Source organism: Carcharodon carcharias, chromosome 8 (genome assembly GCF_017639515.1).
Source record: "Carcharodon carcharias isolate sCarCar2 chromosome 8, sCarCar2.pri, whole genome shotgun sequence".
Classification (NCBI taxonomy): Eukaryota; Metazoa; Chordata; class Chondrichthyes; order Lamniformes; family Lamnidae; genus Carcharodon; species Carcharodon carcharias.
Genome location: NC_054474.1, coordinates 35,841,966 through 35,869,395, shown reverse-complemented (window position 1 = coordinate 35,869,395; position 27,430 = coordinate 35,841,966). Strand labels below are relative to the sequence as shown.

The following is a 27,430-nucleotide window of genomic DNA, read 5'->3' as shown; positions in this document are numbered from 1 at the left end:
TTCTCAAGGGCAACTAGGGATGGGAAATAAATGCTGGCCCAGCCAGCGAAACCCACATCCCATGAATGAATAAAAAAAACTGTTAAAGAGATAATGGTGCAATGGTGTGATCAACAATACAATGGCAATAGAATGTAAGAAGCTGCTGATTGCAACGGCAGCAAGTTTGCAGCTTTGTGGACTGTTCTAGGCATCAAACAAACTGAAGACCATCACCAGGTCTTTAGCTTCTCACCATGCTCTGAATGAGGGGAGAAGGTGGCATTACGGTAGTGTCAGTGGTCTAGTAATCCAGAGGTCCAGACCTACGTCCTGCAGGCACAGGTTCAAATTCCACCATGGCAGCTGGTAGAATTTAACTTCATTAATAATCTGGAATTGAAAGCTAGTATCAGTAATGGTAACCATTGTTGACTGTCATAAAAACCCATCTAGTTCACTAATGTCCCATCCTTACCTGGTCTGGCTAACAGTGTCTCCAGAGCCATAGCAATGTGATTGATTCTTAACAGGTCTCTGAATTGGTGTAGCATTTGGAGCTATCCCAATGGCTATGGACAAAAATACACCACTGGGTGTAATACTGAGACATACAAATAAGGAAGGTCTCATGGTTTTAAATTTAGTAAGGTGACCCAACTGGACAATTGCTCAGGTATTCCTCATTTTTAATGGCAGTATGAGAAGAAAAATACAAGTAATTGGATCAAGTAACTTATCCCACTCATTGTTTTTAATGTTTTATCTATCGTTGAATAAAACTATTTGGGAATATTTTTAACTTCTGGCAATCGTGTAAAATGGGTGATATCAAGTTAGCTATCTATATGCCAGGCCTGATTTTCCTGTCTGTTAACTTCAATGGAAAGGAAAAACAAGTGTAGAACAGACACAAAAAGTTACAATGGGGAGAATTTTCTCCCTGTCGGGGGGATTGAGCCGGAGTGGGAGCGGGTGCGGGAGCGGGTGCGGGCGGGCGCACAGCTGATCACCGCCCGTGATCGGCTGCACGCTACCATTTTGCGTGGGTGGGCCAATTAAGGCCCGCCCAGCATGACGCGCACCCGGGTGTGCTGAGCGCTCCCTGTGCGGGCGGGGGGAGGAGGGAGAGTCGGGGCCTGTGCTCTTTCACGCATGCGCGCAAAAGGATGCAGAAATCTCCTTTACGCACGGAGCTGCCTCAGGGAGATTAGTTTGATTATGAAAAATTTAAATAAAGAAAAAAAATTATTCAAACGTGTCCCCTCATGTAAGAGTGTCACATGAGCTGGGACATGTCAATGAACTTTAATAAAAATTTTTATTCAATTTATAAACACTTCATGAAACCTCTTCCTGCCCGTGGATGTGGTTTCATGATAAATGTGAAGACCACCTGCCTGCCAACCTTAAGGTTGGATGAGCAGCCCAGACAACCAGTTTAATTAGGCTATTAATAGCCTTAATAGACCTTTGATAATTCTGTGGGCGCGTGGCCAACTCCGGTGCGCGCCCGCCGAACTGAAGATTGGAATGACGCGTGGTGACGTCGGGATTCACGTCTGACATTACCGCATGTCATTTTATGTGTTGCCAAGTGGGACTCGCTCCTTCATGCCGACCAGAAGATTCAGGCGATTGTATTTCAAATCAAATTTTGAATTAACCTAATGCTAATTCATTCTACCTTTGGAGAGATTAAAGGGATACACATGCATAAGATTCGGAGATCCAATCTGGGGATCACAATGGAGTTTCATTCGGTCTAAATTTGAACTTTCGGACCAGCCCACAGCAGTGGAGGCCAGCAGCATTCCAGGAAATTGGAAGGTTCAGCACCATTATCTCATTTTCCTTTTAACCCGCTCACTGCATTTTCATCTGGTTTCCTGACCAATTAGAGTGAGAAGGCCTGCTGATGGTCCACATCTGTCTTATTCACCTCCCTTGTACAGAGGGGCCCTAAAAAAATGAGAGTTGAAGGTTTGTGCAGCTGTGCAGACACAGCCAAAACCTGCAGAAATGGAGGCTCAATGTACAAAGCAGCACCATGCTCCTTAGATTTATCTTGGAGAAAATGCTGCAGCCTGTAAGGCAGAGGGTTTCTGTTCCTCATGGATGAGCAGAAGAAGGCTGTCATCAAAAACAAGCATGCATATTTGGAGGTGGCTGAGGAAGTTAGCAATGGGAGTGTGGTGCCTCATTCCTGGATACAACGTTTCAAGAGATTTATGAGCTGTTCGTGGCAAGAAGGTGAGCGGCATGGCACATTTATATACAAACCCCTTCTTTCTGCCTTTACAAGCCTTCTCCTGCACATCATTCCTCAGGCTAAAACATTTTGCAGGTGCACTGATCCCTTTCTGTTGAAGCACCTCCACACATCTGACACTCTCCCCTCATCGTGTAGCATTGTTAGAACAAAAACAAAAATACCTGGAAAAACTCAGCAGGTCTGACAGCATCTGTGGAGCGGGATACAGTTGACATTTTGAGTCTGTATGACCCTTCATCAGAACTAAGACATATAGAAATGAGATGAAATATAAACTGGTAGAGGGGGTTGGGTGGGAAAGGTGGAGCTGGATATTGGGCCAGTGATAGGTGGAGGCCAAGAAGAGACTACCAAAGATGTCATAGACAAAAGGACAAAGGGGTGTTGACGGTGGTGATATTATCTAAAGGATGTGCTAATGGGGACATTAAGGGTAGCAAGTAGGACAAGCAAGTGGGAGATGGCCCTTGTGTGGGTGGGGTGGGGTAGGGGGAAGGGATCGAAATGGGCTAAAAGATGGAGATGAAACAATAGATCGAAATAAATTTAAAAATAGGGAAAAGAAAAAGATATTTTTAAAAAATTATAAATTATTGGAAAAAGGGGGATCGGAAAGGGGGTGGGGATAGAGGAGAGAGTTCATGATCTGAAATTGTTGAACTCAATATTAAGTCCGGAAGACGGTAAAGTGCCTAGTCGGAAGATGAGGTGCTGTTCCTCCAGTTTGTGTTAAGCTTCACTGGAACATTGCAGCAGGCCAAGGACGGACATGTGGGCATGAGAGCAGAGTGGTGTATTGAAATGGCAAGCGACAGGGAGGTCTGGGTCATGCTTGCGGACAGACCGAAGGTGTTCCACAAAGCGGTCACCCAGTTTGCATTGCTTCACTTGAAAGGAGTGTTTGGGCCCTTGGACGGTTGCTAACAACTAAACTGACTTGCCTACAATTTCCTGTGTTGCCTCTGGACTCCTTATTTTGAAGAGAGATGACAAATTTGCCAAACAGGGGTTTTATTGTGAATTTTAATGTTGTCCACCAACAACAACTGGTTGGGCAGGTAGTTAAATTCACAGTATGATATTTACTGTTAATTCCTGTCTTCCGTCATCTCAGCCACACAGTTTTCTGCGATGGCTGAGGCACTAGAAGCCTCAACAATACAACCAATGCAACTCAGATAGCCCAGGTTGTGAAAGATAGAACTGGATCCACACATTACATGCCAAGCCCCTCCAACCAACTTCCAGCTTTCTCCCATATATACCATTTTTGTGGAACCTGTTATGACACAGCAGTTGGTAAAGATTGAGTTGTTTAAATCCCAAAGGGAAACTTGAACAATTGTCATAAGCTATATTTTCAATTGGTATATTTGAGATGCAGCTCTGAATTCAGGAACAAGACCGCCGAGCCTTGAAAGGCTTTTATAATATAAAATTAAATTAAACATTTATTAATTCAACAACAAATTAAACACATACACATGGCTACAAATTACTACCATAATAGCTTTCAAACAAACCCCCAAATTAATCACTCCCAAGTAAATCTTCTCCGAGGCAACAATAATCCATAGACTTTAAACAGGTACCAGGCAAAGCACATTTGACCTTACAAATTCAAAATGAGGTTCCTTGCAATTTTGTTCCTTTGCAGACACAGTTATAGGGGTTATAGGCTATTTAGATTTTAAATGCCTCTGACTTACACACATAAACTCCTTTCTGTTTATACCTGGCTTTTCCTTTGAATGTGAATTTTCTATTGTATTACTAGGTTTTTAAAATTTGACCTCTCTTAACAATAATTTGACCAATTTTATTAGTGATACAAACATATTGCTTGGCATCTCCCAGCTAGGTGCAAGATTTTACCCATTCTTTTGAATGATTTATTCAACAAATGCAAATTTACACTTTACCTTCTCCTCCATACATTTATCAAATTAACATCTCAAACTACTATACATCAAAGCACCCAGGCTGACTGGCTTTAATCCAATTAAAACACACATAGACACACACACAGGCACAGACCCTACTACAATTCCGATTTAACAACAATATAAAATAACATTCTAGACATTAATATCTCTTCAGGACATCCCCCTCCCTATCAAAAAATGAACTATCACAATTTTAAAAGGCGGCTTCATTTTTAATAACCCACCTCATATCTCCTATTCTTATGATACTATTACATTACCAGATGCACATAGTAACATAACAATATATATATACACAAGTCCTTGGTATCAACAGAAATCATGCCAGTTGAGTGTCCAGGTTTTTTTTAAAAAAATGTCCAATTTTCCATTTAAGCTTCAAACTCTTGATAACGCATCTGCGAACAGATTTTCTCTCCCAGCAACATGTATAATCTGTAGATTAAATGGTTGTAATAATAGACTCCACCTGAAAAGTCTTGCACTTCTGTCTCGAAATTTGTCCAAAGACTCAAATGATTGTGGCCTATATAAAAAATTGTTTCTGATGAATTGAGTGCAACATAAATTTCAAAATGCTGCAAGGCTAACACCAAACCCAAGGTCTCTTTTTCGATCGTTGAATATCTTCTCTGTTGTACATTCAGCTTCTGTGAAAAATACCCCATCGGTTTTACATTTCCAGTGTCATCCTCTTGTAACAGTATGGCTCCAATGCCTATATCACTTGCGTCAACGGCCAATTTAAATTGCTTGGTGTAATTGGGTACTGCCACAACTGGTATGGTAGTTAATACTGTTTTCAAACTATCCAATGCCTTCTGACACTCCAGTGTCCATTGAAACTTCTTGTTCTTTGTTAATAGTTCAGTCAGTGGAGCAACCACCCTGCTAAGATTTGGTACAAGTTTTTGGTAAAACATGCCCAGAAATCTCAAAACTTCTTGTTTCGTTGTAAGTACTGGGAAATCCACAATAGCCTTGGCTTTCATATTTCTTGGAGCCACCTTACCATGTCCAATGGTATGGCCTAGATATGTAACTTGTGTTTTGCAAATTCACTTTTAGCCAAGTTCATCACGAAATTAGCTTCTTGCACTCGAGTAAATAATTCTTCCAGATGCTGTAAATGCTCCTCCCACGTCTGACTGAAAACAATTAGATCATCAATATAAATCTTACAACTGCTTAGTTCTGCAATGACTTTGTCAGTCTTTGAAATGTCGCAGGTTCGTTCTTCATACCAAATGGCTTACCTTCCACAATGGAACAGGTTTAGCATCTCCATGAACCCCACTTATTATCACCTGTTCCTGCAATACTCCTTCTGAACAATGTCACAATCCCACAGCATTAAGGATTGACTAGCCCCGTGTCTTTTAAAATTTTAACGTCTTTACCTACTCCACCCTTGTATACGTGGAAAGACTTTTCCCTCACACACAAAGTCTTTAAACATTTCTGCAATATGCTCCTCAGAATTCTCTTGAGTAAACTGTGAACACATTCCCACTTCTTTACCTTTCACTGATTCTCCATGTTTCACCTGTACACAAACCACTGGTTTCTCCTATGCCTGAACCTCAGAACTCACAGTGCTTCTACTTCCAGAACTTTTCTGCACTCCAATAATTCCAACAGATATTCCCTGCAATTTCCAACACACTGACTTTGTATTGCCCACTTTATTACAAAGAAAACACATCAGCTTTTGAATGTCACTTCTACCCTCAGCACCTTAGTTTTTATTCTGAGAAAAAACTTCCTGAAAAATTCTAGCTACTCCTTCTCTTCCCTGACTTTCCCATTTTCTATCCTTTTCAGATTTAAAAGGGTGACCAAAAAAAGGTTTAGCTTTACGAACTAACTCATAATCATCAGTTATCTCTGCTGCTTGTCTCACAGAATCAACCCTCTTTAAATTCTTCCAAAAGAATTACCTCTCTAAGAACTGCATACGTTGTCTCTATTTTTAATGCCCATGTCTACCGGTCAAAATTACTTTGCTTTACTCTCACAAACTCAATATAAGCTTGCCCAGGCTGTTTTCTCATATTCCTAAATTTCTGCCTATATGCTTCAGGAACCAACTCATAGGCACTCAAAATAGCCTTTTTCACCACATCATAATTCACTGATACCTCTTCAGACAGCGGAGCATATACCTCATGTGCTCTATCCACCAACTTTGACTGTAACAATAACATCCAGTTTTCCTGTGGCCATTTTATCTGTTTAACTATCTTCTCACATTAAATAAAGAATGCTTCAATATCTTTTTCCACAAACTTTGGAAGAGCTTGTACAAATTTAAATATCTCTCCACTGGGTCCTACTCTAGACATAAGACCTCCTTCTCCTCCTGCATCTCTTTTTTAACTGCCAACATTTTCAGTTGAAATCCTCTCTTTTTCTCTGTCCTCCTTCTCTATGTTCGCAATTTCTAACTCCCTTTCCTGCTTTCTCTCTCTCTCTCCTGCCTTTCTGCCTGTTCCCTTTGGAATGCCCTGTCTCTTTCCTTTGCTTCTAATTCAAGTTTGTTTTCAATTCCTTTGCTTGTTCAAGTTCAAGTGTCTTCATTTGCAACTGATGTCTCACTGCCTCCAGCTATGACTCATTCGTATCAGATAGCACTTCCAACTGCAGATGCTGTGCTATACTTTTAATTGTATCTGATTTCTTAGCCCCTGCAGGTAACCCCAGTTGTCATTTATCTGCCAATTCTGTTAGCTTACTCTTGGTTACTTTTTGTAACCCAATCAAAGTTATATCTTCTACTCCCAGACGAGTCTTAGCAATTGCCAAAGCTACAAAGTCTCACTACTTATAAAAATACCTCACACTCACTCCTGAATTCAAAGTGCTTCTCGTACTCATAACCTTAAGATTCACCAATTTCAAACCAATCAAGGAATTACAAATATTATCCTGGACAAGCCCCCAGTTGTTATGACAGAGCAGTTGGTAAAGGCTGAGTTGTTTAAATCCCAGAAGGAAACTTGAACGACTGTCATAACTTATATTTTCCATTGGTATGTTTGAGGTACAGCTCTGAATTCAGGAATAAGACCACCGAGCCTTGAAAGGTTTTTTTTATATAAAACTAAATTAAACATTTATTAATTTAACAATAAATTAAACACATACATATGTCTATAAATTACTATCACAATAACTTTTAAACAAATCTCCAAATGAATCGTTCCCAGGTAAATCTTCACCAAGGCAACAATCACCCATAGACTTTAAACAGACACCAGGCAAAGCACATTTGACCTTTCGAATTCATAATGTGGTTCCTTGAAATTTGGTTCCTTTGTATAGTACAGTTGTAGGCTTACAGGCTGGTTAGATCTTAAATGCCTCAGATTTACACACACAAACTCCTCTCTGTTTATGCTTTGCTTTTCCTTTGAATGTAAATTTTCCATTGTATTACTGGGTTTTTAATTTTACCTCTCTTAGCAATTATAATTCTTTTATTCCACCAATTTTATTAGTAATATAAACACAGTGCTTGGCATCTCCTAGCTAGATGCAAGATTTTACCTATCCTTCTGAATGGTTTATTCAACAAATGCAATTTTACACTTTAACTTCTCTTCCATACGTTTATCTAATTAACATCTCAAACAACTATACATCAAAGCACCAAGACTATCTGGCTTTAATCCAATTAAGGCACACACAGACACACGCATAGACACAGACCCTACAACAATTCCAATTTAACAATAATTTCCAATAACATTACAGACATTAATATCTCTTCATGATAGAACTCATTACCAATTATTTGCCGCATTTGAAAAGGACATTGCTGACCCATTGTAACAAGGACAAAAAAACCAAACCAACACTTAATGCTCCTAAATGAGAAACATGATTGCCAATTAATGCCCATCACCTGAATGCAAGTAAATCCCAAATGATAAAATTAGCAAACACTGGTAGAATTTGTATAACACCCTTAACATAGTAAAACGTTCAAAAGCACTTGGCAGGAGTAGCATCAAGCAAAGTTTGGTACCAAGCCATAGTAAGGACACAAGAATATAAGAAATAGGAGAGAATGGCCCTTTGGCCATTCAAGCCTATTCCACCATTCAGTAAGACCTTGGCTGATTCAACTGTGGCCTCAACTTCACTTTTCCTCCTGCCCTGCAACCGCCCCACCCCCCCCAACCACCACCCCACCCCCTCCAAGCCCATAACCCCTGACTCCCTTGTAGATCAAAAATCTGTGTAACTCAGGTCTGAATAGATCCAGCCTCCACTGGTCTCTGAGGTAGAGAATTCCAAATATTAACAACCCTCGGACGGAAGAAATTCCTCCTCATCTCTCACTTAAATGGGAGACCCCTTTACTTTGAAACTATGCACCCTAGTTCAACAATCGCAACCCCCCCACCCCATGTAGGGTTTAAGGAGCGTCTTAAGTGGGAGGGAGAGATAGAGAGGTTTAGGGCAGAAATTACAGAAATCAGGGCCTAGGGCAGCTAAAAATACATGTAAGTTAGGACTGCAATCTGTCTTCAAAGAATATGAACTGATTTTAAGGAGTGTAGTCCCACTTTAAATAGGCTTTGGGTGGCTCAGCAGAATTTGAATATGGTGGGTTGACAATTTCCCAATGTGATCGTGTTCAGTAGTCTGTCAACTGCATTGAAATAACGCTTATGAGTTAAAAATCAACCGGGCCTGAAATGGACAATATCATAAAAGGCATCCTGATTGCTCTACTGATTTGTGCCCTGATTAAAATTGGGCTACAGTGGTATTGTCCAATGTTCCCTCTAGCTTCCCTCAGACATAAACTCTCAGATTTTAGTGATTTCTCAGAATTAAGTTTAAGTAACTCCTTACGTGCTATTCAATTTGAATATCCAGCTATGAAAATGAAGGCAGAATGTTTCTAGTTTCTTTGCCATTTCCTTGTTCTCATCAGGAGCTGGCCTTGAGCGTGTGTTCTCTGACCTTAACTATTTTCTTAGAAAGCCATTTTATTGGTGAAAACATTCCTGTCTGAATGGTGAGTCAGTAGAATATTAGATACTATCTCTGACCAGTTAAGAAGTGTACAGCATCTTAAAAAACCCAACGAGACTTTGCCAATCCACTGATTTCTCAGAATTAAGTTTAAGTAACTCCTTACGTGCTATTCAATTTGAATATCCAGCTATGAAAATGAAGGCAGAATGTTTCTAGTTTCTTTGCCATTTCCTTGTTCTCATCAGGAGCTGGCCTTGAGCGTGTGTTCTCTGACCTTAACTATTTTCTTAGAAAGCCATTTTATTGGTGAAAACATTCCTGTCTGAATGGTGAGTCAGTAGAATATTAGATACTATCTCTGACCAGTTAAGAAGTGTACAGCATCTTAAAAAACCCAACGAGACTTTGCCAATCCACTGATTTTTCACTGCAAAGTCACATCTTGCAGAATTGGTACTTGTAGGTTAATGAAGAACACCAGACTCAACAGCGGGACACTTGTATTTCTCCATTATCACAAACAACAAAACTTATTTCCGTACATTTAATGGTGTTTAACTTGCTAATATAATGGATATTGAGGAAAAAGCAACAAGAAACTTGCAAGAATTGAAGTAGGAAGAAATCATAGTGTAAACAACAAACCCATTCTTTATCTGGTGGTATTCAATACAATGCCAGTTTTTATGAATAGACAAGTGCAAACATGACCTCATCTCTAAATCTTAATGAATTAAGAAAAGGCTCCCCATTGACTCACTGATCATATCTAGTGAGTAGTTATGACATGCTGTTCAGCCTCAAGGCTGTGCTGAATTAGCAACAGTGAGGGCAAGACAATTAGCCTCCATGAAAAAAGAATGTGAAATGGTTCAGTGAGTCAATGCAGCGTGTACTGTGGTAATGTACCATATAAACCATGTTTGACCTCTTTGTGAAGTTGGACACTCTACCGTTGTCCTAAGAATCCCAGGAAACAAAAACAAATCAACCAGGATCCTCGTGCAATGAGATGTGCTGGAAAGTGTGCATGCATTTGCTTTTGAATGAAAACAAATTAGGCTTTGATAGCTAAATAACCTGATAGTGCTCACTATCTGGACTCATATACGAAAAGCAATAGTGACTTGAACAAGGGAGGCAACCAACACTGGTGAAACATACCATAGCCAAGGGTCAACACCTTCAGAAGAGAAGTGGGATAAGGAAGTTTGGTAACATAAAGCAGGTCTGTATTAACAGCCACACAGGGAAAAAATATTGTGTGTTAGTACCTCAAGATTACTGAAGAGCACTGCTGGTGGAGTGACATTATTTTTCTTTGCCATGAATCGGAGAGTTGCTTCGGCCTCTGTAACCCTTCCCTTTGACAGCAGCCAACGCGGAGATTCATGAACAAACCTGGAATTAAAAGTATTTTGTTTTAAATAAAGAATACTGAAGTCACACAAAAGGCTTGCACAGTTACTATTAATATTAGATACTCAATAATGGCATATATTAATGCACAACTGCATTCAAATCTAGGTGTGGATTCGGAGAAGGCAATGGCAGAGGATGGTATGAAAGATGTTTAATATAGAATTGGACAGGCTTACAGAAATGCTTGGATCATGAGTGTCATTGGCAAAGGTCTTCAGTTATGCTAATCTTTGACAGTGCCTTGCCCTTATATGGAGCATTGTTTTGAAAAACCTAAAGAAGAAACTGGGGTAGATTTTTTGTCTTTATCACCACTTTTGTTAAGCATTGCTTGGAATGGAAAAGCTGGTGATAAGGATTTCCCATCTCTTACACACCATGCTGCCTTTTCATTCCATTAATTTGGACAGAAAGAAAACAAGGCAGGTTGTGTTACAGGCATGCAATCTTCCCTGATAAGATATTCCTCTCTTGATTCCGCCCACACGATGTGTTATTCCCATGTGGTAATGATGAAAATCCATCCCAAATAAATTTCAGAATAAAATGGACATCACTTGTGATTGGGAGAAGAACCGCAGGTCTGTACTTATTCAAAGGCAAATTAATAAAGTCATTCGGCTGTTTATTTGTGAGTGTTTTTGAAACTCTAAGACAAGGATTGAGATAAATACTGGGATATTGGATTAACAAACCACAGTCAGAAAAGGAGTGTAGCTGGACTTTACAAGTCTTTTAAGTATAAAGATCAGCAATATGAAGAGGAACATTACTTTATATGTTAAAAGCAAAATATGCTGGAATTCTGAAATAAAAACAGAAAATGCTGGAAAAACTGAGTAGGCCTGGCAGCATCGGTGGAGAAACATGTTCCGAGTCTATATGGCTCCTCTTCAGAGCTTTGAAAAAGTGTCATACGGACTCGAAACATAACTCTGCTTCTCTCACCACAGACACTGCCAGGCCTGCTGAGTTTTTCCAGCATTCTCAGTTTTTATGACTTTATATATCACTGTTTGTGTATGGCTTACAGTGTTTGGCAGGGGTGGAGAGGAAAGAGAGGGAAGAGGGAAGGAGAGAGAGGAAGCGAGTGAGAGAGAAAGAAAGAAAGAGGGAGATAGAGGGGCACACAAAGTGAAAATTTCTAGAGGCTTAGAAACATAGGAGAACATGCAGTGTGTGTCACTGGCGCATAAAGCTGAAGGGAGAGTCTCAGGAATGACCAGGAATGTGATGGGACCTTAAAACAGGCATGATGACAGACAGAGGACCACCAAGGTTTGGCAAGGAGAAGGTTTGTGTGTGACAGAAGACTTAGGCTGCAAACTTCTGTATTAACTGAATTGTAAAAATTGAAGGAAAGGAGGCCCTTGAGAAAAGCCTTCAGAAATTAAAACCTAAGACCCTGTCAGATAAATACATGGGCTCTGTGATTGGCAGGATCTAATGGTGCAGTATATGAGTCATGTTTGTACCTTTATTTCCAAGAAGGATTAATTATTGGTTTGAGCAATTGACAACTGTCCCCAAATACATTTATCATCATGATCCCAAGGTATTGCATCATTCATCTACTTGTGGGTTATTGAGCAATATTTTTTAAATAAACTTTAATACAGTGCTAAATATCTGCCAACTCTCTTCTTGCAAGAGAGAACAAAGATGGGAGGGGGCTGGTCTGGCCTGACCTTAAGAACTTCACTGAATTCAAGGAGTGGGCTGCCAGCTGGCAGGGGAGGAACCCAACTGAGCATGTACAGATGGGAGAGCTCAGTGGGCGGCCTCCATCTAGTAAGGATTCGTGCATAATATAGTCACATAGAAGCCTAAGGGTCATGCGTTCCTTCAAGGCTGAAGCAGCTCATGCAGTCACTTGCTGTCACCTCCCTCACTTACAGGTGCCAGCAGGAAGAGGGCAAGGGAAATAGAGGAAGCCTCCAGCCCACAGAGGACCGAGGACATTGCGGAGGGGGAAGAAATTACACCTGTAAAGGTGTCACAGCAGTCACCTGCACCTGCCACCAGCCCAGAGACACACACCTCTGTGGGTACTGGATGTAGTTCAGGCACGGTCTCACATTCTGGTGGTCACCGAATGGACACGTGTCTGCAGTAGGAGGAGACAGGGTTATCCAAGCTCACCAACACTCAGAGGACAGCTGGGAAAGAGGCATCTGTGACATTCAAGTCAGATGATGAGCCTCTGGGATAGGCCCTACACGAGATGCTGGGGAAGCTGTAGGAAGTGGGGCAACTTCAGGCAGAGGTGCTGGAAGTCCTCAACAGAGTGGCATGTGAAGCTGAGGAGTCTGTCTGCATGCGGTCTGATGAAGTGGTGCTGATGTGTGTGCATTGAGGTCTCTGTGGGAGGGTGATGGATGCCATGGAGACCCTGGTCCAACAGAACACCCATTTTCTGCCAGAGATGCATGCAGATCTATACTCCATCGCTGTAGCTATGGGTGAGCTTTTACAGCAGTTACTCGAGAGGAGGACAGGGCACCTCGACCTCCCTCCAGGTACCCCTTCTCCTCAAGGAGTCAGGCAGGGGCCCTCGGATACCCAAAGGAAGGAGCAGCTGTGCAAACCCCTGGAACCTCTGCCCCAGGCTCTCTTGAGTGTCCGGCCCTTCCAAATCCACCTTTCCTGTGACCCCTTCAGCTTCGCCCTCTGTGACCACAGAGGGAGCAGCTGCCCCACAGCAAGACAGCCAAAGTAAGCCAAGGCCATCCAGGGCTCGGTCTCCAGGGGACACCCACCAAGATCATCCAAGGCAACAGGCCAAACTGGTTAGCAGGCTGCTTCCACCTCTGCTGAGGATTTTGAAGCGCATCAAAAAAAGTGGTAGTGAACAGAAGATTAAGAAGTTTTGATTTCATATGTGATTGCACAGGTGCACTGCGATTGTTAATGTTCTTACACTTTTGTAAATATAGTCCCATTGCACTTTAATGAAGTCTGATGTGGCTTATTTATGATAGTCCTTACGGCTGTGAACGCCACTCTCCCCTTCCACCACCATCTTCAGTGGGACACCCCAGACTGGGTCTATGTCCCCTGGAATAATGCATGTGCAGGGAGGCAAAGATATTTGCCAGGGCCTTTGTGAGCCATATGCGAGTCTCCCGTGCATGCTGAGCCTTTGCCTTTCACATGCTCATCTGTTCTAATGCCCTAGCATTGTAAGTACTATGTGCTGGGGTTCGTCTTCAATTGTCCAGTTAAGATAACCTGTCACTCCGCCTGAGGACCCAACTCCCAGGCAGCATCACAAGATCTCCACCACGAGGCTCTGTATCATTGCAAGCGGCCATGGTTCGTGTAACCTTCAATGTCCATTCCTCCCCCAGTCATCTACATCCTATCTCCCATAACCAGTGGCCCTCTGGATGTAATACTTGACCTTCCCATGGTTAACCTTCAACCAGCCCCCATCATCCTCCGTCCCATGCAGGTGAAAGTCCACATTCCTTACCTTCCCAAGGAGCCCACACCTGAGACAGTATATCTTACCCCCCATCCTATTCTGCCGAGACTCCCAAAATTGGCTTCTCCTTCTGTATTCCCTCCAACAACCCTCAACCTTCACCTGTCATTGCTGAGCCCTCACCCTCCCACCCTACCGGCTCCCAGTGCCTCCTTTAACGCTCATCATTCTTTCCTATCACCAATTGCCTTAGTATCTCCCCCAGGACTTACCAGTTGATACCACAGACCCCTCCCTCAGAACCCATTTCCCCTCATCCTCCCCATGCCCTTTCACACCTGGATTCCACCACAGCCCTTCCCACCCTCCTGCTCCATATCAGTTCACCCATTCCACAACCCTAACATCTCTCTTTACTCTACAACCACCAACTTCCCCACCCCTTCTAGGCCTCCAGAACTGCCCCACTCTCTTCCCCATCTAAATCCCCTACCAACACAGACTATCAGCGCCCAACAGTACATCATGCAGCCATCCACGTGTAGCTAGAAGATCCATCTCCTGAAAGCACCTGCAGTAAGAAGATCCATTCTAGAAGCTGCTGCAGCTAGAAGATACACTCCTGGAAGCATTTGAGGCAAGAAGATCCACATGGTTGATGCTCCACCCACCCACTCTATGTTCTAGGGTCCATGGTCGCTGGAGGCCTCCATCTTCCGGTCTCCACAGGCTGCCCCAGGCCTTCCCCCAGGTGAGTCCTGACATGTGCACACCATGTTGGTCCGGAAAAGTTCTGGACTGGCATGATGTTCTGCTGATGGTTCGGGAGATTGGATGGGGGGGGATAGAAATTCCGGTCGGGCCTTCATCTACACCCATTAACGGGATGCAAAATGTCTTCATGCTGGCTTCTGGCGGGAATGCCAACCCGCTCTGACAGGTGGGAGTGCACGTTCCCACTGTTATTTCACACTGATGGGAAACCAATTTTTCAGCTCCATTGTACCCACCCCGTCAGCCATTAAACCTGGTGTGGGGGGGAATTGGAAAATTCTTCCCTCAGTATGGAAAGATCCAATTTCCCATTATTCTTTTAGGGGACAGGTCTCCAGATTTCTACCATCCTTTGTGCGAAAGAGCCCTTTTGTGTCCTGGAACAGAACAGCTAACTGTTCAATAAGTCATGCAAAACTTTTCAATTAATTTTTTTTTACAAAACTACATGAAAAGCCTGATTAATGTCTCTCTTTTTGGGTGAAGGCATTGAAATTCCTGAGAATTCTTCAAGGATCATTTATTTCTCTCTTAAGTTTACAGTGGCTACATTCAGTGTTTAAATTAGTTTGAATCAAGCTGAAATTTATATTCAACATTCATTGTCATGCAGCCAAAAACACTGACAAATCCATGAATCCAAAAATGTAAGTAATAGGCTCCTTAGTATCAACAAAGTGCATGGAGAAATTAAACACAAACAATGTTGCTAAGGCTCGATCAACAACATGAGAAACGAGGCTCCCGTCAGCAAGGTTTCCTTTACACAAAGTGGAAAATTTTAACTAATGCACCTGGCAAGAACGGAGCAGGGGAGTTTTAAAATGGAGTGTTTAGCCTTATCACACCATTCTCACCAAAATTTCATTGGTTACCATTCTACAGTTTGGTAGCTGAGGCGCCCACAGGAAGCTGATGGAAGCCTCATAACCTTAATGCTAATCAGAGTCCCAATATGTTTTTTTTTTGAGTGAGGAAGTTGATGTGACTTTCTAGGCTGAAGCAAGTCAGCACTGTTGAAAGGGCTTTCATTTTTCTACATTCTACAAGAAAAAACACGACCACCCCTGCCAAGTACTCACCCCCACTGGCCTTCTGCAAAAGCCTTCCTTAAGCCCCACCCAATAACCTACCTACTTGCTGGTGTGTTTTTCTTTGCTGCCAACAGGTGGTCACTGGCCACCCAAATTTCTGTTCACAGTCACTAGCCTGCTGCTGCTTTCAACTGTTATAGATAAGCAGCTAACCAAGTGTGTGCACATGTGAAGCCTGGGAATTAAAATGCATTAAGTTTGAAATCTGAGGCGAAGAGTATGTTTTTAATTCAACCCCCCTGTCCACATGAATCTCTTTGGGATTTAAAATCAATTCCACGAAAATAACGTCTGACCAAATTCTTCTTCCTCCTCATTCCATGCCCTAAGTGGGCATTGATGCCCATGGACTTCTATTGGATTGGTCCATGATTATGCTTGGCAAAGTATTGCAGTAGTTGTGACGTTGCCTTCTGCAGTGTGGCTGGCTAGGAAACTCTCCTACTCTTATCCCTTGTCACCAGGTGTACTAGAAGGATTTACAAGCTGATAATCTAACCGTTTGGCCATGATATGAATACACATTCCTTGGCCATCAAGTCCTGAGTGGGACTTGAACCCAGAGCTTCTGGCCCAGAAGTACCACTGCTCTACAAGACTTCCTCTGACCAAAGTGGAAATCAACTAAAGATAATTTGATTCTGTGACAAAAAGACTTTAGTTTGTTGTCTGGATGGACTGAATGGCTTTCTGTATCTATCTCCCTTCTCAAATAACATTTCAGACAACTCAATAACTTCATCAATCCCTCTCATTGATTAACAATGGGAGTGCTGGAGGGCAGAACAAATACATCTTATACTGAGCAGGATGACGTCTGTAAATATTTTCGATCAGAACAAACTGTCTCCAGAATTACATGTCTAGCACATTAATGTTTCATTTTTAAAAATATATCAGATGGAAGAAGTAGCAGCACAGTGTTTGAATTTACACTGCACCTGAGATCCTTTCCTTGATAACTTACTAATACCTTGCTATCCTTGAATAAATGCTTACTGGAACTTTGGTGCTGACCTGCAGAGAAGTAATAAAAATCTTGGTGGTTAAGTAAGAAAGCTGTGCTTCCAAGACCTTCAAGTTGACATTAATTGGAAACTGGAAGCAGGCTGTCCAAAGACTTTCCTTCAAGTAAAAATTGGTCATTAGTTTGTTGTAGTTCTTAGTGAGACGGAATGAGAATGGGAGTAATGATGCTGGTATTGAATGGGAATGATTAGTACTTGAAAAAAGGAAACCACTTACAAAGCCACCTAGCATGGTGGTCAGCAAAGAAAGATGGATGGTCACCAATTTAGAGGAAATTAAGTCAAGGAAACCCAAATGAGCTTGTCAAGGGCAAGGAGGAGAGGGGAGAGAAGCTGCGGAGAGATGGAAGTACAGGACGAGGGCAATTCTGGGGGTTATCTGACGTCCAAAGGGGTGGATGAAAGCCAAAGAGGTGGCTAAATTGATCGTCTCAAATGGGTGACAAATCAGACAATGAGCTCCTTGTACTTCTTGAAGTTGTGGGTTGGAGGAGGCATGAAGAACAGTTTAATGGGGTGATCAGTACTGGAGGAAAGAAGCCAAGGGTTAGCTTTGGTCTGCAAGTAGTTGGCTAGCTGATGCAGTACAGGACATAAATGACAGAAGGGATGGCAAGGAGAAGGGAATGCTTGGCAGAGAAGTGATAGTAACTGCTTTGAAAAATATCAAGTACCTTTAATGATTGTGGTGCAATGGTATCCCAGAAGTGATTAGATGGCACTAGCAAGTTTTTTTATTCATTCATGGGATGTGGGTGTCGCTGGGAGGCCAGCATTTATTGCTCATCCCTAATTGCCCTTGAGAAGGTGGTGATGAGCTGCCTTCTTGAACTGCCACAGTCCCTGTGGTGTAGGTACACCCACAGTACTGTTGGCAAGGGAGTTCCAGGATTTTGACCCAGCAACAGTGGAAAAATTTCCAGGTAAGGATGGTGAGTGACTTGGAGGGGAACTTCCAGGTGGTGGTATTCTCATGTGTCAGCTGCCTTTGTCCTTCTAGATGGTAGCGGTCATGGGTTTGATAGGTGTTGTCTAAGGAGCCTTGGTGGGTTTCTGCAATGCATCTTGTAGATGGTACGCACTGCTGCTACTGTGCATTGGTGATGGAGGGAGTGAATGTTTGTGGGCAGGGTGCCAATCAAGTCAGCTTCTTTGTCCTGGATGGTGTCAAGCTTCTTGAGTGTTGTGGGAGCTGCACTCATCTAGGCGAGTGGAGAGTATTACATCACACTCCTGACTTGTGCCTTGTAGATGGTGGACAAGCTTTGGCGAGTCAGGAGGTGAGTTACTCGCCACAGGATTCTTAGTCTCTGACCTGCTCTTATAGCCACAGTAATTATATAGCTAAACCAGATCTGTTTCTGGTCAATGGTGACCCCAGGGTGTTGATAGTGGGGGATTCAGCGACAATATTGCCATTGAATGTCATGATGGTTGATGGTTAGATACTCTCTTGTTGGAGATGGTCATTGCCTGGCACTTGTATGGCATGAGTATTACTTTCCACTCGTCAGCACAAGCTTGGATATTGTCCAGGTCTTGCTGCATTTGGGCATTGACTGCCTCAGTGCCTGAGGAGTCACAAATGGTGTTCAACATTGTGCAATCATCAGCGACCATTCCCACCTCTGACCTTATGATGAAAGGAAGGTCATTGATGAAGCAGCTGAAGATGGTTGGGCCTAGGATTGACCTCCAACAACTGTAGCCATTTTCTGTTGTGCCAAGTATGACTCCAACCAGTGGAGAGTTTTCCCCCTGATTCCCATTGACTCCAGTTCTGCTCGATGCCACACTCGGTCAAAAGCTGTCTTGATGTCAAGGGCAATCATTCTCACCTCACCTCTGGAGTTCAACTCTTTTGTCAACTCTTGAACCAAGGCCATAGTGAGCTCAGGAGCTGAGTGGCCCTGGCAGAAAAAAACCGAGGGCTGAATCTTCAGCTTGACAAGCAGGGGCAGGGCCTGCTCACCGAGCTGTAAAATGACATGGGGTGACGTCGGGCGTGCGTCATTTAGATTTGCAGTTTGGTGGGCACACAGCCGACTCGGCAGTGGGCCCACCGAACTATCAAAGGCCTATTAAAAAGCAATTAAGGTAATCAGCTGAGCTGCCCGTCCAACCTTAAGGTTGGTGGGCAATCGAAGAGCCCAGGCGGCCTTCGCATTTTTCATGGAACCTCATCCATGGGCACGATGAGGTTTCATAAACGATTTAAAATTTTCAGAAAAATTTTTAATAAAATTAACGCACATGTCCCAGCTCATGTGACAATTTCACATGAGAGCACATGTCATTAAAATGTTTACAACACTTTATTAGACTGTTTAAAGGTGCCTCAGGGAGATTTCTGGGCTCTTTAGCGTGCATGCGTGGAAGAGTGCACTCCCGACTCAGGTAACCACCAACCCCCACCCCCCCCACCCCTGCCCACACAGGGAGCACTCAGCACTTCCGGGCACACGTCACGCTGGGCGGGCCTTAATTGGCCTGCCCATGTAAAATGTCGGCGCCCAGCCGATTGGAGTCTCCGTGCCTACCTGTGCCCGCTCCCGCACAACCCCCCCGACGGGGAGAAAATTCTCCCCTGTGCGTCAGTGAGCAGGTTATTGAGAAGTAAGCGTCACTTGATAGCGCTGTTGATGACCCCTTCCATCACTTTACTGATGATCTAGAGTCGACTGATGGGGCGGTAATTGGCCGGGTTGGATTTGTCCAGCTTTTTGTGTACAGTATGTACCTGGGCAATTTCCCACATTGCTGGGTAGATGACAGTGTTGTGGCTGTACTGGAACATCTTGGCTAGGGGCACAACAAGTTCTGGAGCACAAGTCTTCAGTACTTTTGCCGGAATATTGTCTGGGCCCATAGCCTTTGCAGTGTCCAGTGCCTTCAGCCATTTCTTGATATGACATGAGGTGAATCGAATTGGCTAAAGACAGGGATCTGTGATGCTGGGGACGTCCGGAGGAGGCCGAGATGGATCAGCCACTCGGCACTTCTGGCTGAAGATTGTTGCAAATGCTTCAGCCATATCTATAAAGTATTGAAAAATTTGAAGCATTTTAATGGGGAAAAGTGCGGAAGTCTGGGGCCACCAATGTGAATCAGCAGCAAAAGCAACTTGTAAAGCTAAGATCATCAGATAGCAGTGACAGTGAAAGCAATATATGGAAAACCCAGATAGTGTGTTGGCTGGGTGAAGTGGTGGCAGGCAGATAAGGGGTAGAATTTTGGGTTCAGCATTTGGGTGCATACATAAAATAGCACGTGATGATGTCGGGCTAGTGTCAGCGGGCGCACACGGGTGCTGAGGCCGCACCCGCCGTTAATTAAGAGGCCAGTTAAAGCCATTAAAAAGTCAACTGATGCCGATTTTTCATTGCCCATGTGATTTTGCGCCCGTCCCATGAACAAAACGGGCAGGTGGCCGGTGGACAATTTCAAAAACCTCGTCCACGGGCTGGATAAAATGGCCAGCAGCATTGCCAGTGTGAGTAATGAGGAGTTTGGCAGATAGTTTGCTGCTGGTGACTTATTGGTATATGGCAGCTTCATCTCTGTTCAGGGCTTCATTGTTAGCATTTCCAGGCTTCATTTCAGGACTCCTTGGTATCTCCAAGATCCTCGGAGGATTCAGGCAACGTGGACCCTTCCAAGTATCAGACAGCCTTCTGTTACCCTGGTAATGGGGATTATGGTCTCCACTGGTAGCACCTCCTCTGAGGAGGAAGAGAGGGTCAGAAGGGAAAAGAGGCCAGGTGTCCCAATGCAGCTTCCAGGGAAGGGACCTTGGGAGGAGAGGCGCAGGCACAGGGGCACAGAGGCAGCTGGCAGTCCAATGCATTAGGGACCGCAGAAGATGCCACTATCCTGCTGCCAGGGTTTACAGGCGTCGATGCAGCCACCTCAATATGACCAAGGTGCAATGCTGAAAGAGGCTCCGCCTCTCAAGGGAGGCAGTGACCTACGGCTGTCAGATTATTGGGCCTGAGATCACCTCCGAATGTGTGGGTGGACACCCCATGCCGATGGCTCTGAAGGTCACAGCGGCCCTCAGCTTCTATGCATCCGGTTCTTTCTAGGAGTCAGTGGAGTCTTCCAATCAGCTGTCCATAGCTGCATCAAGCTGGTAACAAGAGCTCTATTCACATGGGTATTGAATTTCATTCCATTCCGTATGGACGAGACAAGCCAGGCTGAGTGAGCCAGAGGCTTTGCAGTGATTGCTGGGTTCTCACATATCCAGGGTGCAATTGACTGCACACATGTAGCTATCAAGGCACCAGGGGGTCAGACGGGTGCCTTCATTAAGGGGAAGGGATTCCACTCCATGAATGTACAGATAGTGTGTGGGCATTGAGTGCATATTCTGCAAGTCTGTGCAAGGTACCCTGGCAGCTCCCATAACGCATACATCCTGAGACACTCCCAGCGCCAAGGCTCTTCTGTGCTCCAGCACGACTAGATGGGTGGCTGCTGGCTGACAAGGGCTATAACTTGAAAAGGTGGCTCATGACGCCCCTCCGCCACCCAAAAGCAGAGGCAGAACAGTGGTATAACAGGAGAAATGCCTCCACAAGGGCAGTGATAGGGAGAACCATAGGTCTTCTGAAGATTCACGTCTGATGCCTGGACTGTTCAAGGGGAGCACTGCAATTATGTATTCGTTCAGAAGAAAGTATTATTTGAAAGATTTTGGTAATGGTTGGCCCAGGGCTGTTGACTTTCACCTAATTTAAGGTATTGGCTAACATAAAGGAAATTCCCAAGGCATTTTATAAATGTATTAAGGGCAAGAAGATAACCAGGGAAAGAGTAGGGCCCATTAGGGACCAAAGTGGAAATCAGTACGTGCAGCCAGAGGACGTAGGGGAGGTTTTGAATGATTACTTTTCATCTGTGTTCACTATGAAGGACAGTGTAGGTGTAGAAATCAGGGAGGGGGACTGTGATATACTAGAAAAAATTAGCATTGAAACAGTGGAGGCATTAGCGGTTTTAGTGGGCTTAAAATGGATAAATCCCTAGGCCCGGATGAGATGTATCCCAGACTGCTATGTGAGGCAAGGGAGGAGATTGCAGGGGCTCTGACACTAATTTTCAAATCCTCTCTGGCCACAGGAGGGGTGCCAGAGGACTGGAGGCAGTAAAAGTGGTACCATTATTCAAGAAGGGTGATAGGGGATAAACCAGGTAATTACAGGCCAGTGAGTCTGACATCAGAGGTAGGGAAACTATTGGGAAAAATTCTGAGGAACAGGATTAATCTCCACTTTGAGAGGTAGGGATTAATCAGGGATAGTGAGCATGGCTTTGTCAGGGCGAGATCATGTCTAACAAATTTGATTGAATTTTTCACGGAGCTGACTGGTTGTGTAGATGAGGGTAGTGCACTTGATGTAGTCTACATGGACTTCAGTAAAGCTTTTGACAAGATGCCGCATGAGAGAATGGTCAAGAAGGTAAAAGCCCATGGGATCAAGGGCAATTTGGCAAATTGGATCCAAAGTTGACTTCATGGCAAGAGGCAGAGAGTGATAGTCAAAGGTTGTTTTTGCGATTGGAAGCATGTGACAAGTAGTGTACCACAGGGATCGGTGCTGAGACCCTTGTTGTTTCTAGTGTACATTAATGATTTAGACATGAATATAGGAGCTATGATCAGTAAGCTTGCAGATGACACGAAAATTGATGGTGTCGTAAATGGTGAGGAGGAAGGCCTTAGATTACAGGACGATATAGATGGGCTGGTAAGATGGGCAGAGCAGTGGCAAATGGAATTTAATCCTGAGAAGTGTGAGGTGATGCATTTTGGTAGGATTAACATGGTAAGGGAATACACAATCAATGGTAGGGCCCTAGGAAGTACAGAGGATCAGAGGGACCTTGGTGTTCATGTCCTTAAGGTAGTGGGACAGGCAGATAAGGTGGTTAAGAAGGCATATGGGATACTTGCCTTTATTAGCCAAGGCATAGAAGATAAGAGCAGGGAGGTTATGTTGGAGCTGTATAAAACGCTAGTTAGGCCACAGCTGGAGTGCTGTGTGCAGTTCTGGTCACTACACTGTAAGAAGGATGTGATTGCACTGGACAGGGTGCAGAGGAGATTCACCAAGATATTGTCTGGGCTGGAGCATTTCAGCTATGAAGAGAGACTGGATAGGCTAGGGTTGTTTTCCTTAGGGCAGAGAAGGCTGAGGGGAGACCTGATGGAGGTATACAAAATTATGAGGGGCATAGATAGGGTAGATTGGAAGAAACTTTTCCACTTAGCAGAGGTGTCAACAACCAGGGTGCATAGATTTAAGGTAAGGGGCAGGAGTTTTAGAGGGGATTTGAGGAAAATTATTTTCACCCAGACCGTGGTTGGAATTTGGAACACACTGTCTGACGGGGTGGTAGAGGCAGGAACCCTCACAAAATTTAAGAAGTATTTAGGTGAGCAATTGAAATGCCTTAGTATACAGGGCTATGCGCCAACTGCTGGACAATGGGATTAGAATAGATGGGTACTTGATGGCCAGCACAGATGCGATGGGCCAAAGGGCCTGTTTCTGTGTTGTATAACTCTATGACTCTATGCAATACCCCCCAGAGCGAGTGTCACTGATCGTGGTCACATGCTGCACTCTCCACAATCTGGCTCTGGTAAGAGAGGACCCGCTGGAGGAAGAGGATGTTGATGCAGCTGCACAGGCCACTGGTGATTAATCCAGTAATCCAGTAGTCAGAAGAGGAGCACGGTGAGGAGAAAGCTGAGGGTGTGGAAGCAGGCCTCGATAACCTCCAGAGAGGCAAGGACACCAGGGACGCCTTGATTCAATGCTTCATCAGCTAGGCTGCCAAATAAGTGCTACCAACTCATGTCAGGGCTACTGCCTCCAACGCAGATGTCTGAAATGACCCCTTCCTTTGACCTGTCATGAAGCTATTAATGTATATAATATTATTGGAAAATACTTTTCTTTTAAAGTAAATGTTTAGTCTGTGGTTGTGTCTTAATTGGATTAAATCCAGCTAATCTGGGTGCTTTGATGCGTACTAGTTTTGATATATGAGAGAGATAGCGTGCATTTGCACTTTTCGAATAGAAGCATTCAAGAAGTGGGGTGAAAATGATACCTATCCAGCAGCAACAAGCAATATGTTTATATTACTAATAAAATTGGTACAATGAAAGGGCTTTTATTGTTAAGAGGTGGAGGTTAAAGAGGCTAGGGAGACAATGAGAATTTGCATTCAATCAGTGGTGGTAGGTATAACAAGATAACCGTTTTGGGTGTACATAGCAGAGGCAATGTGAGATCAAAAGGCGGCTGCAAGCCTCCAACTGGCTCCACAAGGAACCAAAGTGAAAAGAATCTCTTTTGAATTCATACGGTGAAAATGCTTTGCCTGGTGTTTGGTTAAATCTATGGGTTGCTGTTGCCTTAATTGAGATTAGTTTGGGAATTTGTTAAAAGTTATGATAGTAGTAATTTGTAGCCATGTGTATATATATTTTAACCTCTGTAAATTAGTAAAATGTTCCATTTAGTTTAATGTGAAACCTCAAGAGCTGGTGGTCTGATTCCTGAATTTAGAATCGCATCTCAAACATAGCACTTAAAATCATAGGTTATGACAGTTGCTTAAAGTTTCCCTCTGGGATTTTTAAACAACTCTGCTTTACCAACTGCATCGGTTATAAGAGACCCCAAGTCTACTCAGTGTCTGTGCAATAAAGTTTCGAGCCACCCACATCCAGCATTACACATTGGCGTACCCTGCACCACATTCAATAAAAAAGGTGAAGCACACTCAGGCCAATACGACAATAGAAAATTTATCTCATGTTGACAGTCAGAACAAATTAACAGAACCATCTCTGGCCTTCAACCCCAGACCAGTTAAAATAAAAACATTGCACAGTCGCATTTGCATTCTTAATTTTTAACCTCCCACTGACAGCACTGAAGATGCCTTCATCGCCAGCAGCCTTCCAGGGCCTTACTGTGCCGGTATTAAACCAGCTGCCGGGTCACCATTGGACCCGGCGGCTGACAGGCCCCCACCCGCCACCCACCCCTTCCCTGTCCTTGGGGAGCCACCGGTCACAGTCGGCAGGCCTTAATTGGCCCACCAGCATGAAATCGCGGTCTGGGGCCGATCACAGGCAGCAGCCCATTTCCCACCTGCTCCCGGGCCCACCGACTATGCCCACACCCCAAACTCAAAACCCTGCCCAAGGAGTCATCTTGGGAGTTGGGTTAGCTTGTGGGGGATTTGTTGGATCAGAGCAGACTATTGTTTGCACAAGTTTTTTTTAAAAATGAAACAAAAACACATGTTTTATTAGCAATATATGATTACATAAAACATATAGCTAGAGTGGACGTGGGGAAGATGTTTCCATTAGTAGGAGAGACTAGGACCCGAGGGCACAGCCTCAGAGTAAAGGGAAGACCTTTTAGAATAGAGATGAGGAGAAACTTCTTTAGCCAGAGAGTGGTGAATCTATGGAATTCATTGCCACAGAAGGTTGCGGAGGCCAGGTCATTGAGTGTATTTAAGACCGAGATAGATAGGGACTTGATTGGTAAGCGGATCAAAGGTTACGGGGAGAAGGTGGGAGAATGGGGTTGAGAAACCTATCAGCCATGACTGAATGGTGGAGCAGACTCGATGGGCCGAATGGCCTAATTTCTGCTCCTATGTCTTATGGTCTTATATGAAAGCTCAAACACCGTTGGCTGAGTGCTAGAACGTGCTGAAACCTTCTCCCACTTATAATGTGGCATCAGATGGATATGCAGCACTTTCAATGGCTGGGAGGAAGGACTCATACGAGTTGACACGGCTGGTGGTTGGGAGTTTTTAGGGGTTCGGTCAATAAATGAGAGGAGGACGAAAACAAAAACAGAGTGAGCAAATTGGTCTTATAAAGGAAAATGAGAAGGAAAGAAAAATAATAGCTAAGGCTGGGAGAAATTATTGGAGAGAGTTACTGCTTAAGTTGGTCCCTCTGACCTGTGACTCACAGGAAGGCAGGTCACATAATATGCTTTTTTTTTAGCTAATCAAAGGCATGCAGAACGGACGAATGGCACCAATCCAGCTGGCAGGTTCAGTGGAACTGAAGATGTCCCATTAATCAGCAGGCTTGATATCAACGGAAAATTTCATATGTGACAGCAATAATGTGCCTATAGCTGACAAAATATGAGGAAAATTGAGACAAAGTAAGTGTTGACTATACATAAACTGCTTGCAAGCACTGTGGGGAGTATTATCCCTGCAGGCTTCTGAACCACATTCTCACAGTCAAATGGGGATCAGAAGCCCACAGTGTGTAGGAATAAGTCACTCACCGTGAGTTTCCCCTGGAGTGGGCAACTAATAGCTAGAGAGCAGCTCACTATTCAAATCAGAAAACCTACAGTAGTGGGATGGCATGTCAGGGGCTCCTGCAGCTGATCCTGCAACCTCCTGCTCTGCTGCCAGGAGGCTGCTTCCACTACCTGCTACCTGCTGGATCCTCGTACCTGCCTGACTCGCTGTCACACCATCCTGTCCCCAACCATTGACCAACTCCGAAGTTCTACCTAACTTAAGACTGTCTCCTGGAGCTAAGTGTCTAGGTAATTCTCCCCTTCCCTGTTCTGCAATATCTGCAATTCAGACATTAGCTCAACAACTCTGACCTGAAGTTGCTCAGCCCCAAACACTTACTGCAGATATGGCTGTTCAGGACTGCAATGCATTCCACAGATTCCCACATGTTACAGTCATGACACACCACCATCCCTGCCAGGTCTGTCTAACCTTATTTAATTACTCAATTAGTTATTAATTTACACAGCTAAAATAATAACACGTCTCTTAGGTTGGAGGTTAAAGAAGTACCAGCTACTGGAGGCTGAAAATTACTGAAGAGCATCACCTCTTTTCCACTGCACCGAATGCCCACCTGTACCAAATTCCCAACTTCACACATATTCCTCGTCACACTCAGTCCTTGCCTCATTGTGCTCCCACTCTATGTTGGAGCAAAACCTGTCTGTTTTTACAGAGGGCTGATGACTCACTCCCAAGATTTACCTGCCAAACCAGCTTCCTGCTACAGTAATTAACACCTATTCAGGCAACCACTTTCTTTTGATTGACAGATGACTGCCACTGCTAGGCAGTTTCTAGTAAACTATGTTTCTTCACTAGCTCGCAGTTTTAAAGTTCTAAGTCAGAGTCTGACCATTAATATAAAATTATAGCTTGAGAAAAATTTACCAGAGATTTCCCATCTGTACCAACTTCCCGACTTAGCACTCGTTCCTTGTCGTACTCAGTCCTTGTTTCACTCTGTAATCTCACTCTAAGATAACTTAGGATTCTTCCCAAAGAACAAGCATTTGAAGTGAATTATTTGAACGAACCACCCATGCCAGTGCTGTTGTAAACCTGCACCCTGATTGATCAGCCATGATTTTATGGAGCATCTCATCAGACCACTT

At 43.8% G+C, this 27,430-nt stretch overlaps 1 protein-coding gene across 2 annotated transcripts in view; it reads right to left on the bottom strand.

Annotated features, from left to right (window-relative positions):
- Positions 1-27,430, bottom strand: part of LOC121281040 (solute carrier family 22 member 5-like) — a 159,042-nt gene that overhangs the window by 47,513 nt on the left and 84,099 nt on the right. For both annotated transcript variants that reach the window (XM_041193631.1, XM_041193632.1), the window contains exon 5: positions 10,467-10,593. In XM_041193631.1, coding sequence (XP_041049565.1) covers positions 10,467-10,593 — 127 coding nt within the window. The remainder of the gene's footprint in view (positions 1-10,466; positions 10,594-27,430) is intronic.